Source organism: Mytilus trossulus, chromosome 11 (genome assembly GCF_036588685.1).
Source record: "Mytilus trossulus isolate FHL-02 chromosome 11, PNRI_Mtr1.1.1.hap1, whole genome shotgun sequence".
NCBI lineage: Eukaryota > Metazoa > Mollusca > Bivalvia > Mytilida > Mytilidae > Mytilus > Mytilus trossulus.
This window is the reverse complement of record NC_086383.1, coordinates 16,908,744-16,925,254: the sequence shown is the minus strand read 5'-3', so window position 1 is coordinate 16,925,254 and position 16,511 is coordinate 16,908,744. Positions and strand designations below refer to the sequence as shown.

Genomic DNA, 16,511 nt, shown 5'->3' with positions numbered 1-16,511 from the left:
CAGCAAATGTTTATGTATGTTTTTTACTGTATGTAATATATATGTGTTAGTGAATTGTTTTGTTCGTGGTACTTTAATAGCGTAATGAGAAAATGTAAGAGTTTATCAATTGGTTCGAACTCTTTATCATGATGAAAAAAAGATAACTTCGGACCTATCATCTGTTGAAGATTGTTACTGTATATAAAAATACGAAACTAAGAAATAGCATATAGTTTTTAAATTTGGAACCATGTACTTTTGCGTATCAAACAGAAGTGGTAACCATTTCAATGCAACAGAATTTTAGATTTGAATTTAACAGTGAATCTTTTACAAGTATAATTTAGAAAAGTATATAGCTTAACATTTACAAGAAATTACACATGTTTTAAAGGTCGAAAATCAAGATTTATTTTTAAAACATTTATTTTTATAATATGTATTTAACAATATGGTGTGTGTTTCAAGATCTTGAACTAAACAGATGTGTAAAAATATGTCGCACAACTGTTTAAGTTTTAGAGCAGGAAGTACGTATTCAAAATGTTCAACAATACAGAAAAGATAAGCATAGGACGACCTGCAAATTCGTGAAAGTTTCTGTGTTTGTAGAGAAAGAAAAATGAGATAGACAAAAACTACAAATAATTACAAATTGGTCAAATAAACAGACTTTGAACAAACAATTGACTAAATAATGAAATGTTGATTGACAGTAGTCAATATTCAAATGATCCTTATTTCACACATGTAAGTACATGTCCACCAATTTGGTCTTGGAGGTACTCCCCATGAATAATCTCTGCCTCTGTCTATACGTATCCATCCTTGTCCGCTAGGTTCATTTGGGAGCCATTTGAAGAATGTCATAGGTGTACCGTCGAAGAATGTCCAGGCATTGTTCACATCAATTGTATTAGTTCCTTGTATACAAATACCTGTGGGATGGACAATGGCAATATTTGCTGTAAAACAAAAGTCTCTGTTAATATGGTACCTAACACTGCAGGGAGCTTAGAAATCAGCTAAACGTTTTAATCACGTTGTATTGTTAAGCTTCTCAATGATCGAATGGAGCGTTTGCCAGACTGTAATGTACCAATGAAAAATTTTCTAAGAATGTGATAAGTTCAATTCTGAAATTTTTATGTTTTTGACAGTAAAATGTAAAAAAAAGGTCAAAATTGAAAGTAGATATATATATTCAACACTTTATGAAAATTAAACGAGCAAAATTAATTTAAGTCAAGATGTTGGGTACCAACTTAAGATTATTTGTTTTTAATTCATTGCTCATAACAGATTGACATCGCTCGATCATCAATGGAAATATTTGGTGCAATCGATGAATTTACATAATAAGTAATAACAATCATATATGATTGAGCTCAATTACCTACTGACTGTTGTTTGTATAGGATTTGATGCGACTATATATGGTGAGTGGTTTATCTAGCTTAAAAACAGGTTTCAATCCACCACTTTTGATTTTCGACATAAGAAAATGCCTGTAACAAGTTATGAATATGACAGTTGTTATTCATTCGTTTGATGTTTTTGATTCTTGATTTAGCTATTTGGTTAGGAACTTACAGCTTTGAATTATCCTCAGAGTTTAGTATTTTTGAGATTTTACTTTGTATATGGGTGTTAAAGAGGAGCGAAAGTTGCCAGAGCCACATTCAAAGTCATAGATCCAAAATCAAATGACAACGCAAGGCGATAAAAAAAGAAAAAGGCATACAAACAAATAGTAGTACACAAGACACAACTAAAAACCACGCAACACAAACCCAACCAAAACTTGGGTTGATCTCAGATGAATGCGTGTTAAAGCGATATCCTGCACGATAAAATAAACCATACCTTAGCCGTATTTGGCACAACTTTTTGGAATTTTGGATCCTCAATGCTCTTCAACTTTTTACTTTTTTGGCTTTATAAATACTTTGATATGAGCGTTACTGATGAGTCTTATGTAGACGAAACACGCGTCTGGCTAACTAAATTATAATCCTGGTACCTTTGATAACTATTTACATTCGTGACATTTATATTCAAGAGTATAGAAATAAAATGTGGTATGCATTTTAATGAGAAAACTCTTCCTCAAAGAACAAATGACATACCAATTTACAATTGTTTCGCTAGGGAAAACATTGTATCGTAGTTTGAGTTTCTGAGAAAAGATTAAAGGAGATTTGTTCTTTGATACACACTAAAATTCGTGTTAGGATTATATTCACTACATTATTTGGAATAATATCCATTGTCAAAATCAATGGTAAAAACATATAATATAATTGATATGCATGTCAACACCTAGGAGCTGACTACTGGGCTGGTGATACCCTTGGGGACAAAACGTTCCCCCAGTAGCGGCTTCGACCCATTAGTGTAAATAGTTATCAAAGGTACCAGGACTATAACTTGATACGCCAGACATGTAGCATTGATACATTTTAAGATTCAGTGTACTATCAATTAAACAGCAAACGTGTTTATAGATTTATCTATATATAAATTTATTAAACTGGTTATTGTTCATGATTTACTTAGCATAACCTACAAATTTAATGAAATGTACATTGTGAACCGCAATGAAATGTACAATGTGAACCGCAATGAAATATAGTTCTTATACTATTTTTTTGCAATTAAAGAACTTTAACATGTTTAAGTTAAAAAGGGATAATTTATTTCAAGTCGAATCATTTAAAACTCTTTTTCCCTTTGATTTTTAGTTTTAGTTAAACGAGTTTATAATCCATTCACAATTTTAGAAATACGTAAATAAACCATTTGACATTTACCCCGAGGGTATCACCAACCTAGTAGTCAGCACATTTGTGCTGACATGAATTATCATTATTATGGTTATATTTATGAATTAACTGTTCACAAAATTTAGAATTTTCGAAATAATAAGGCTTTTCTACCTCAGGCATAGATTACCTTTGCTGTATTTGGCAACATTTTTTGGAATTTTGGTCCCCAATGCTCTTCGACTTCGTACTTTATTTAGCTTTTTTTAACTTTTTTTGGATAAGAGCGTCACTGATGCGTCTTTTGTAAACGAAACGCGCGTCTTGCATATATACAAAATTTAGTCCTGTATCTATGATGAGTTTATTTAGTGTGGTAAATATCAAATTTTCTTTGGATGAATACACTGTTTTATTCAAAACGAAACTCGTATAAAACAAATCTACAAACATGATTCCAATATTGAATAAATGGCCTTGTTAAGAACAAATAGAGCAATAAGACATCATGTACACATAACATATTCATTTTGTCAGGATTGAAACCATACAGAAGCTTATGAAAAGTATAAATACGTCTTATTTATGTTTGATATCGGGAGTATACATATTACGTCATCTTGATAAGATATTTAAGAAGATGCAACAGTTTCAAGGACTTTTGCATTTTAGAAAAATATTTGTTAAATGAAATTTATTTTGATATGATATAATTATGTTATTTTTGAATGGAAAGATATAACTATATTGTTTTGAAAGCTTTGTCTTCTTAAAACTTTATTTTACTGTCGCAAATATCCTTTAATTTAGCGACACGTAATTTGCGACAGTAAAATATAATTTGCAAATTCAACGTCTAGAATTTTTTCACTTTGATTTTGTCTTGTGCTTTATTTCTCACACCATGAGATTGTCTGTTAAAAACAAATCGCAGACTTTGAATATAAGCGCGTAAATTTTGTTGTCGATTCTCTAATGTGAAATGACATCATTACGTTTCAAATAGTCGTAAATTATGTCGATGGTGATTAGCAAATATTAGATTTATGCTTCGGAGAATTTATAGTTTTACACTTTAATAATAAGTCAATTTGTATTACACTAGTAATAAAAAGTAAAAAAAACAATACCGTACAACGCACCTTGTGATAATATGAAAGTAGTCATGTTTGCTTAAGCTTGGCGATTAATATGAAAGGGTCAAATTTAAATACAAGAAATGTAAACACACCGATAAAAACGTTAGCAATGATATCAGATTATTAAATGGCATTTTTCATATTGCATGTATTATCATCCCTAGGTTCAATATCAGCCCAAGAGCCGCATGGCTCGAGGGCTGATATTGACCGAGGGCTGATTATACATGCGACACGAAAAATGACATGTTATGATCTTTTTATCATATGCTTCAACAATGGAGAAAAATAACAAATTCATATATTGATCCTTTTACGTGGTTCCAAAACAGAAATTCAAAGAGTGAAAAGTTTACGGACGTCGGACACCAAATTTAGTACATTCGATATGAAATATTTCTATCATTTGCTTCAACAGAGAAGAAACATATTTTAATATGGAAAAATCGACAAAAATATACAAAATGAACACTGTTTGGAAAAGTCAACTTTTTTAAATTAACTTTCTTAATTATGTTTGTAACTTTTAAAAATGCATTTATTTAACAATTTGTTTGTTAGGTGTTTTTGATGGGTTTTTTTTATATAATATTTACAAAATATACTTTCCAGTATCCAAATAATTGTTTTATACACCACTTTTTTTTTTATGTTTTTCATATAAAACGTAGCATTGAGGTGTATTTTCCGGAATTTGCCGAGTATCATCAGAATGCCATGGGATAACGTTACGGAAAGTATGTGATAACAATCGAAGCATGTGATAAACTTTGCACATCAGCCCGCTAAGCACCAATTCGATAAAATATGGAATTTACGTTAATTTAATGCTATTACCATACAGTAAAAATCATATGTTATTAAGTCTAAGTATATGATAATAAATGCTATTGTTTGATAACCTGATGTTAAACATTATGCATTACTTAATAACATATGATTTTTACTGTATGATAATAACATTAAATTAACGTAAATTCCATATTTTTTCGAATTGGTGTTTAGCGGGCTTTATACTTCTTTGGCTTTATCAATATTTTGGTCTCAGCGTCACTGATGAGCTTTATTTAAAGAAAAACGTGCGTCTGGCTTATAAAACGATAAACATGGTATTTTTGATAACTATTTATTTTGCAACTAGTAGTGTTTATTTCCTAATATAGTAACATAGCTCTATTTTGTATAATGTCAATTTCACCATGAAACTTTTTCTCCACAATCAGGGGTTCATTACGGGATGAAAATAAGTTTGTAATTTATAGTACTATTTAAAAAGCTATAAATGTATTTGTTTATGTTGCAGTATAAAACAATGTTAGGTCAATGTCATAAAAATATAAACGTTTTTGTCCGTAACGCAAAACTGAGAAAGGGTTGATAGAACCTCGCTCTTCCCAGTTTGTAAGCCTCATGCAGAAACGTTGATATTTTTTTTTTCAATGACCTAATATTGTATTTTTTTTCTCCAGAGGTACCACGACAGTTTTATTTGTTTGTCGTACATATTGGCCTGTCTGTTATTTGTAGACTGTTGAAGGCATATTTCTTAAAGCTTCTTTTTAGTTTAATTATAATTGAAACGGATTGATATTTTATAACTAGACCCCAGTCGTCATTGAGTCTATGACTTTCGTTATTTATTTGACAATGTGTTGTTTGGTAACTGTCTCATCGGATTTTAACCCTCGCCTTATTTTTGTACTAGCCAATTCAACACTAAAAAAGTCTTATATTAAAACATTTAAAACATTATAAAGACTCATATCAAGGATTTCTTGTAACTCTTGGGTTTAAATGTTTGTAATGGCGTTACTCAATTTACCGGCAAACACCTTCCTTTTTACTATTCATATTACCTATAGTTCACAGTTTAAACAGCCGTTTTTGGAATTCTTTTAAACATGTAAAATAGTTGTTATTCATTTACGGAAAAAAGTTAAAAAAACAACAGGGTGAATAATAAAAATTCTGCATTAATGTATGACAGTCATTTATAAAAACTGTTATTTCCAAACAGAGTAACTTAAATCAGAGATGTTGAGTACTTTACCTGTCACCATTTCGACATAGCTCTGTCTTTCTTCAGAATCGATACGGAGTAGCTCTTGGTTAGAATAATTGCACGCTCCTAAAAAATCCAATTTATTTGCAGTCATCGGTGGGTTGAAATAATAGCAAATCTGTAGCTGTCTGTAGTAGAAAAAACTGTTTGGGCACAGACCATATTCTGAAACAATGATTAGAGAATTAAATCTTAAAATTTATCTTCTGGTTCTATCGATGTAATTACATTAAACAATTAAACGGCAAACATCTGCCTTTTTACTATTCATATTACATATACATCATAGTTTAAAAAGTTGTCTGCTATAGAAAAAACTGTTTGGGCACACACCATATTCTGAAACAATGATTATAGAATTACATCTAAAAATTATCATTTTAGGTCGCACTTTTGTTAACATCAACTGGTATGTAATTTTCCATATAAACTTCTTTTACTGCTAAAACTGTCCCACCTTTAAAACTATGAAGTTTCGTAAAAAATGTTATCATTGAATAGAAAGATCATATGCACTTCATTTCTTACTTTTAAATTATTGAAAGGGAAATGCGGCACATTTCAACATTTATTTGGCCCTATTAACTTTTTTGATTCGAGCGTCGCTGATGAATCTTTTGGAGACGAAACGTGCGTCTGGTGTCAATATACAATTTTAATCCTGGTATCTATGATGAGTTTTTTAGCACACATATTAAATTGAAATAACTAAAACTTGATCTATTACTGATTCTTTTTTTACCGTTTTTACAAACCCTCGATGTTTGATTTTAGATGGATCTTTCAGTGTCTACTATTTCATTTAATAAATCCCCCGTAAACATTCCCAGGTAAATATTCTACAAAATGTTCGTCTTTCGTCAGCATCATCACAGTGATGAGCTGTAATGCTGTAATTGTTTTAATACGGGACTTATAGTTTAGATTGTCTCTTTGATATTTGTTCTCCCTTTTAAAATAATTAAAAAATAAATGTGAAAAGCCTGTGGTAACATGCACGACCATCTTTAGTAAAATCATGTTAGATGAAGTCCTTATTAGATACTTATAGTGTATAATGAAACATTCAATTGTAGACATAAAGTCATTAAACATTGTAAAAGAAGTCATTGTAGAGGAAAACTTGATTCAGGATTGAAGGCTCATTGGTGTCCTTCGGCTCTTTTCGGCTCTTTGGTTAGACTGTTGCGTCTTTAATACATTCCCTAATTCCATTTTCAATTTTATTGCCTGTATTGGTTATTTGATGTTACACGTCTTCTGAGTGATCGACATTTTTTTGTATATTTATTTTTTCATGGTTTTTCTTTCCGAAATAACCTAACTAAATGTGGTACACACTTTCAAACTACTCGGTACGCGAGTTATTCAGGGTAGACCATATTCTATGGGTTTTTTTCATAAAAAATATATCGGTGTTTTTCTGAAATGAAATAGCAACTGTAATCACGTATACCGTTTGAAGAGTTATGATGATACCTATTCTGTATTTGCTTTTTAAAAGTAAGAGTTACAACAAAAGTATGTTCAACTTCTTGCTTTCCAAAAACTTAAGTCGTATATCTACATTATTCTCCTTTTTATCTCATATATATTTCTATTTTTTTATATCAGTCGCCATGTTTCTGTTCCTCAAATTATAATCCTAGGTTATTGGTGCTAAAAGTGCCATCATTTTTCAATTCCAACCTCTACTTTTGCACTGATAGCATGCTTGTCTTTCTTTTCTTTTTAGTCCTAATTAAACATAATAATCTAATTCAACATTTTTGAAGCTCAAGTATGATATGACTTCATCCTATTTTAAGCTATCAAAAAAGTCCAAAAAGACAACCTCGAAAGTCGAATAAATTGAGTGTAAATATTTTTTTAAATATACGCGTTTGCTTATTTATTCTAACTTAGCATATCTGATTAAAAAAAAACCTAATTGAAAAAGGAGATTATTATAATAGCTTACCATCTTTTGTCAAATACGACCTCCATCCTTCACCTGTCTTCGTTGCAGTGTATGTAAACGGATCCGAATGTAAAATACATATATGCGTTATCCTATTGTGGAATATTCTCAAACATCGCTGTTCTGTGCCGCATCGTGCAACGCAGTCTAAAAGTGATCCAACAGTTTGAATGCTAACTGCATTTACATCCTGGTATTTGTCATCAAAAGAATTTTGATAGATTCCGGAAAGCTGTCTGAATGTAGCATAGCTTTCTATGATCCCAAAGAGTAGAATAATATACAGACTTTCACAGATCATAGCTACTCATTTCTGTATATTTTTACCAAAGCTTACATAAAATCATCTATCCATAGATTGTCAAGTCGGTTTTTTAATTGGTAGATTTTTTTAATACGAAAATATATCAGTTAAATGAAAACATCGATAACTAACACTCTACGATATAACAGGTACGATACTTCCACGTTTCTAGTCTGAAATATCTACTACATACTAATGAGAAACTCTTGTAAAATACATTTTAATTTTATATCAATATTGAAATTGTCACTTTCAATCATCCCATTATTTACTCTTGTTCTTCGCTAAGATTAGCATTTATGATTACAAGCCTTGTTACCTTTGATAACTAATTAAATATGCAAGTTTAATATTGGTGCATCAGAAAGGTATATGAGTACCGAGTGACGCAAATGCAGTTTATCGATGTTCAAATTTCACAATTAATGAAGAACACGGAACCAGGAAATCAACACAAATTGTAGATTTTATAAATTCCAAAAGGGAAAACCCGGTGCGTTGAAAGAATAACCAGGTATTTTTCACAATTGGGAATAGGACCATGAAAAATAAAAAGATGAAATGTCTATCCATGTGTATAAATATCTAGTGCTGGAAAAAAAACATTGCTTTTGAATTGAGACATAGACATATTGTAATGATTAACCCATATTCAACGGATATATATATATATAGATATAAAAAAGATGTGGTATCATTGCCAATGAGACAACTATCCACAAAAGACCAAAATGACACAGACATTAACAACTAAAGGTCACCGTACGACCTTCAACAATGAGCAAAGCCCATACCGCATAGTCAGCTATAAAAGGCATCGACAAGACAATGTAAAACAATTCAAACGATAAAACTAACGGCCTTATTTATGTAAGTAAAAATGAACGAAAAACAAATATGTAACACATAATCAAACGATAACCACTGAATTTACAGGTTCCTGACTTGGGACAGGCACATAGATACATAAATAATGTGGCGGGGTTTAACATGTTAGCGGGATCACAACCCTCACCCAACTTGGGACAGTGGCATAACAGTACAACATAAGGACGAACTATCAGTTGAAAAAAGCTTAACTCATCAGATGGACAAAAATACAAGTAGACGTGGCAAGGTACATATACATCCCGACACAAAAAGACACAATGAACAGATTTGGGAGTACTCGCAGTTTGACTTGAGTTAACTTTTTTTCATTATTTATTTTAGTAAGGAGCACACTCATGTTAATGAAGTCAATATAGTTTGTACAAACGTAACGTATCAATTGAGTTTAAACATGTTAAAAACATACAATATAGATGTTTAAAATCAACTTTGTTAACCAACTGGTCAAATCTCAAATATAGTTTGTCCAAAAAGTAGTACAACACACTGTAAAAGTATTACTGGGAAAGTGCAGGTGGGATTTTTTTTATATACATTTATTGTCTAACTGAAATGCACTATGAAATAACTGTGTACTCGGAACGTATTTTTCGAGTATTTTTTATCATTCAGGCTGATTTATTTTGAAAACGAATCAACAGACACTTCTTTTTTAAAATAAATTGAGTTTATAATATATGAAGATTATTTGTAAAAACTCTAATCACATGTATCATATTCATAAAACAGTTGCCGTTAAATTTTTACCGAACTAGATAAAAATGCAGCAAATAAATGACGTTTTTCTTTGATGCAGAAACTTTGATAAAAAAAAACCAAGTATTTCCATAATATACTACATGTAGTATGTTAAGCAAATTTAATGCAAATTTATTAAAAGAAGATTTATTAGAAAAATCGAATTGAGTTTATTCTTTAAAACTAAAAACATAGGTATGTCCTAGTCAAAGGATAGAAATGACAAAAACAGAAATTTTGAGTAAATGTTTTTAATTTATACCCACTATTTATTTCAAAAAATCACAGGAAAATATATATACATATTGGAATTATCTAGGTGAACAAAAATCTTGAATGTAAATTTTTTGAAATAAATCACTGTTGAATCAAAACTACATTGTATGCCATTAATTGAGACATATCCAATGCGAGTTATCATCGAGTTTCTACTTTCTAATGACGACAACACGGGTGCAACATGTGAGGCAAGATCGTTTTACTCTACAAGAAAACCTGGGATCATTTGGGTTTTCGATGGTGTTCGCTTGGCTCCATATCAAGTTTAGTTTAAACATATTTATTTATAGTGGATTGGGAAACAAGTTTTGCAACTTATATTAATCCCTTTCCACTTTGCGGGTGCGAGTGCTGCCTTGTAGCGGCATTAGCCTACTCTTTTTCGAAATCTACAAGGGTGTCTTTAACGTGCAAGAGATATGGCTCTCTCTTAACACGGGTCAGCCATTTATCGTCCACTTCCGACGGACTAGATATGGATTAGTGGAGTAATGTAGAATGACTTTAGATGTGCTTTTTTTGCCATGATTTTGTCGGTCTTGCTTAAACATAAGAATTGATTCCAAAGAAGCGCTTTATATGCACAAAGTATAAAGAATTTTTTCATTTTACATTTTGCAATTATCTCTTTAATCAAACTCTACAACACATACCTGTGTTAATTATTTACATTGAATCTGTATCAATTTAGTTAATAGTTATTATAAATACCAGGCTCATGATTAGATTCGCCAGACGTGCATTTTGTCTTCATCAGACTCATTTGTGCCTGCCTAAACATGTTAGAATGTAGTGAATTTACAGATTCAAGAAATTTTCCGTTGACTAAACCTATAATGTTTTCTACTTAAATGCAACCGTGTTTTTTGTATATTCATTAAGATTTTCTAGTTCATAAATATAAGTGTATAATTACTTTATCCGAATACCTTATACAAGTTTCTATGTTTTTTTAACTATAATATTTTCGTTTATATCAACATTAATAATTTCATTTATAATAACAGTTATTTCACAAATATCAATATGTACCTTTGAAGTTTGCTACAACTTATTTACATTGTTAAGTACATGCAAGGATGTAGTTTCAATCTAATTAAAGTGTCTCCATTCAGAATCCATGATTCCTTTATTCCGTATATTACAGAGCACTCCATTGGTTGTGAGATGTCGTGCATAGGTGATACACTGTGTGTACAAAATATTTGGTTTTAAAATTGTTCTATATTAAACGGTATCAATTAAATATTCATAGTTTATTCCTTGACTCAAATACTTAAGAAGGCATAAATGTTATGCAATACACTCGGAACTAATGTGATATGCATATATATTCACTCATCAATGTTAATGGTGACTCTAGCTATGTTCTAATCCGATATAGCATGTATTGACCGTATAAATACAATAATTAGGTCACTAGAGGTCTGTGTAATACAAAATAATTAACTTTTCGATAAAGACGTTAATGATGGTTCATGATTTTCCGCATGAGTTTGTGCTCATGAACGACCAAATGATTTTCCAGAGGCTTTTGTAGTGAATTATACATCATTACACACGATACTAAATGATGCGTAAATCATATAAATAGACAGCGTAATCATAACATTAGTTAAACGTTGTCACTATAATGGAATTGTATGTATCAGCCATACAACTGAAAGGTTAAGCTAGCTATAAAACCAGGTTTAATCAACCATTTACTACATAAGAATATGGTGATATCAAGTCAGGAAAATGACAGGCGTTATCCGTTCGTTTCTTTTGTGCCAGATTTGACATGAATATCAATTATAGGGTCATTTTTGTAAATTTTCTGTTTACAAAACTTTGAATTTTTCGAAAAACTATGGATTTTCTTACCCCAGGAGTAGATTACCTTAGCCGTATTTGGTACAACTTTTTGGAATTTTGGGTCCTCAATGCTCTTCAACTTTGTATTTGTTTGGCTTTTTAACTATTTCGATCTGAGCGTCACTGATGAGTCTTATGTAGACGAAACGCGCGTCTGGCGTATAAAATTATAACCCTGGTACTTTTGATAACTATTTACACCACTGGGTCGATGCCACTGCTGGTGGACGTTTCGTCCCCGAGGGTATCACCAGCCCAGTAGTCAGCACTTCGGCGTTGACATGAATATCAATTATATGGTCATTTTTATAAATTTTCTGTTTACAAAACTTTGAATTTTTCGAAAAACTAAGGATTTTCTTACCCCAGGAGTAGATTACCTTAGCCGTATTTGGTACAACTTTTTGGAATTTTGGGTCCTCAATGCTCTTCAACTTTGTATTTGTTTGGCTTTTTAACTATTTCGATCTGAGCGTCACTGATGAGTCTTATGTAGACGAAACGCGCGTCTGGCGTATAAAATTATAACCCTGGTACTTTTGATAACTAATTAGATTTTTCCATTTGCTTAGGGACTGCATTTAGAATTTCCAACGGAGTGCGATATTTTTGTTTCTTTCGATTTTTTATATATATATTTGTCAATAATAGCAATAACTGGTTGTGTTAGTAAGCAGAAAAGTTACAAATTCGATTGACTGGTATCTTCAACTTTTTCGTAAAAATTTTCAAGAGCTTAGATTTTGAGAACATTTGCAGACCTGATTTATTGAATGTTTCATGAACAAAAACACAGTGACAATTAAATTCTTGCTATTGCCTAATCAACTTTTCTAGTCAAAGTTTCAATGGATGAAATGTTGAAAATGAGAACAATAATCTTAAAGAGATGGAGGAATAATTTAAAAAAAAAAGATCAATCGAAAAAAATGTTTCCTTTAAAAAAAATGCTTTTAATAGACAAAACAAAAAAAGCAAAGACGAATACGGTTGTTTTTTTAATTATGAAAACATTGTATAGATCAACCTACATGTCACTGTTATTGTACTTAATATATGTACATTCGAACTGTTTTAACTTTGAACTCCGTTTTATGGTATTCAATGAATAGGACGATCTTTAATCCTAAGAAGTTTAAACATTGGTATTTCTTCTTACTGTTAACATACTGAATTGATTTTAAATCTCATTTCTAATACCACATGGGATTTAACAAGATGTAAAATAAAATAAATGAGATATGAAGGAAACTAATGAGACAAAAAACGCCATTATATAATATATCAACTTAGATAAATAACAAGTCGAAACATTTCTATATTTTTCGTCTTTATCCGAGATGAATTTCATTTTGTATAATGGTAATACTTTAATAAAAGAAAAATGACAATTAAAATTATGTCAAATGTAACTTAAATCGTTTGCATATGGTGTTATGTTCTCCTTAATATTTCAGACTAGCTTAGTTTACCGGTTCTCAAATTTTATCAACTTCAATAACAAAGTAAAAAGCAAAGCAAAATAAAAAATTGCATAAATTTTAAAAGGTCCAATCCTCCTCCGTTGAATGAGAATACTACCTGATAGCTATGTTAGAAAAGCCTTTTAGTCATGATCACACCACTGTTATTTAGTTTGTATCCTTAATACCAAGCACATTATAATATATATGATATACAAATACTAAGTTAAATGAGGGAAGACATCAACAATTTTTCATGAGAGTGAATATAAGGCGTTAACGGAGTTAATTACATTGATTATTTTGTTTTTAGTTTGTTCTTAAAATCCACATATTGTTTAAAGAAGCAAGTGCTATTTTAACCTATTATATAGAATTAACATATATTTTCCGGTTTTTGGTTTGATTTCATTTAAATTTCATATGATATAAAACATTATTACTGTAATCGAAGAATCTCTTCTCGTAATATGCTTCTAATGAATTTGTTTGTTTTCATTGTGATAAAGATTATAGCACAATTTAATACCCGTATTTTGGTTTATATACCTATCATGTCTATCTGTTTTATTTACGCCTCGTTGTAAATATAATGAAATTTGATGTGACTCTCATACAAGTGAGAGGTTTATCTAGTTATAAAACCTGGACCAATCCAAAATTTCTACACATGAATATTAAAGTTGTCATTCATTCGTTTTAAATGTTTTACCTTTCGATTTTGGCATTTGAGCAGGAACTTTCGTTTTGAATTTTTCTCCGACTTTAGTATATTTATGATTTTACTTTTCAGGAGCTACAACTTTCATATGTGGCGATAAAATCAATAAAACGTTGTTTTCAAATGAGCCATTTACATGATTACATACCTTAAACTGGCATTAGTATTGATTGACCGAAAAACAGTTTATAAGTACTATCCTGACACAGGCTTCAGCATGTTAACAGCCCATTTATATCGAACAATAAAGAATAAATCGTACTATTAAACTACTTGAAAATATCAATTATCAATGTGTGTTTCCATTTCTAAATCTGTGTGATTTTTTTAATGGCGGTATGGTTTTTTTTTAATATTCGTAATGTACTACTGATAAATTATGGATAATGTAAGAAGTTTGTGTTTTTAACCTTTCCCGAATGAACTAACACATTGAAACAATCGATGAATGAACGACAAAACCATCACATCAAACGAATTCCGCAATTCAATTGAATAGAATATTAATTATACGGAAAAACGAAAACGTGATTTAAGAGTCATGAGGATTACATAGAATGGTCAGACACAAATGACCATGAGAATGAAAAGACAAACGATATAAATCATTACATAAATACAGCTATGAAAACATCTCTTTATATCAGTCCCGGTCATAACCTACACGAACTCAAATATGTATGCCCCGTCCGTATGTCCCGCAATGAGTTAAAGTTTTTGGTCAAGTTAGTTTTAGATAAAGTAGAAATCCAATCAACATGAAACTTAGCACACATGTTCCCTATGGTATGATCTTTCTAATGTAATGCCAAATAAGAGTTTTACCCCGATTTCACGGTCCACTGAGCATAAAAAGTTATAGTGGTGATGGGATATCCGTGTAATATGGACACATTCCTGTTCAAATTCAAATCAACTGCCATGTGATAAATGCATATACGTAATAATAAATATATCTTTTTATAGCCAAAACAAGGCATTTAGTGAACGTCATTATCAGCATACAGATAATTTGAATTATGACACACGGATTTATGATTTATTTTTTGCAATCTTGTTATGCACCTGTGGAAGTGAAAGTATCCATAAAAAGACGATCGGTTGTAATTTGCATAATAAAGAATTAAAAAAGAAAACATAAACACAATTCTCGCTTACAAACATGCACCTTTCTTATTACATTACAACCTGCATTTAAACGTCATCTTACATACCTGAGAAAGATAACTTTGTTAGAGATAATCCGACTAAAAAGCAGAAAACAACCGAAAACCGTTAACAGGTTTTCAATTCCGCACTTATTTATGACTCTTTCTTTTCCCAGATTGGTCTATTGAATGGCACAAAGTTGTTGGTGTGGAAGAACAGTTGTTTGTACTTTTGTGTTTAAATGGACATCTATGAGAAAACCATGCAGATGGTGCTCCATGCAAAGTTGTTTGATTTTGATAAAACTTTGCTGACATGTTCAGGTTGACCTTATATGAAAGTCATGCAAGTTTGAAGCCCTTACACTGCTGGTAACCATGGCAACGATAGGGATTTAGGGTATTTCCCAGTTTATTTATAGATGCATTTACTGAAATGCATAGATTTCATAGATTTCTCAAATAGAAATAAATACTATAATACATCTGAGTGTTTAAATACTTTAATAGCACAGATAGGGTGTGTATGAATTATAAATCACATAATTATATTAAACATAATGATATATAGAGAAAATAAGGGCGTGGCAAAACACATAAAGTGATAAATAATATGGCCTTTTCATCAAATCACACTAAAACAGACACTACAGCCCAAAAGTCGCTTTAATTTACCCTAAATTTCACACATACATTGCATTTTCTTTGGTTCAAAATACTTTGAAGGGATTTCGGTTGCAAATTAATTTTATAGATTTTATTGATCATTTAGATAGCCTCCCCCCTTTTTTTTTGGGTATTTTCGCAATAAATTGAGGAAAGCCTCATATTTCAATTAAACCAAGCATTCAAAAATAAATACTTGAATTATACAGATGGTATAATACAAAATAGGTAATTCAAATAGAAAATTCAAAGTGAAATGGATTTTGGTGTCACAAACAATAGTAAGCATCAGGCTTACAAAAGGGGGGAGCTGCCAAAGACAAATTTTTTTTGGTATTTTTTTTATTCCAAATTCCTTCAGTACACTTGTCCTTATTACCTTAAAGAGTAAAATCCTTTCATTTCTTCCTAGTAATCCTATTTTGGTTATTGCAGATTGCTAATTACAAAAGTTTTTTTCTGGTTACTCAAAAATGATATGAAATTTAATGTCAAGTTCATCATATTGAAAAATCTTAAGTATTGACATTCAGAAT

At 30.8% G+C, this 16,511-nt stretch overlaps 1 protein-coding gene across 1 annotated transcript; it reads right to left on the bottom strand.

The window, feature by feature from the left end:
• Nucleotides 1-384: 384 nt before the first annotated feature.
• On the bottom strand, nucleotides 385-8,389 carry LOC134689566 (uncharacterized). The gene is made up of 3 exons (XM_063549537.1): nucleotides 7,909-8,389; nucleotides 5,937-6,113; nucleotides 385-947 (listed from the first exon to the last, which is right to left on the bottom strand). Exons 1-3 carry the CDS (start codon nucleotides 8,207-8,209, stop codon nucleotides 709-711), a joined length of 717 nt encoding a protein of 238 aa, XP_063405607.1. The 5' UTR covers nucleotides 8,210-8,389; the 3' UTR covers nucleotides 385-708.
• Between the last annotated feature and the right edge of the window lie 8,122 nt (nucleotides 8,390-16,511).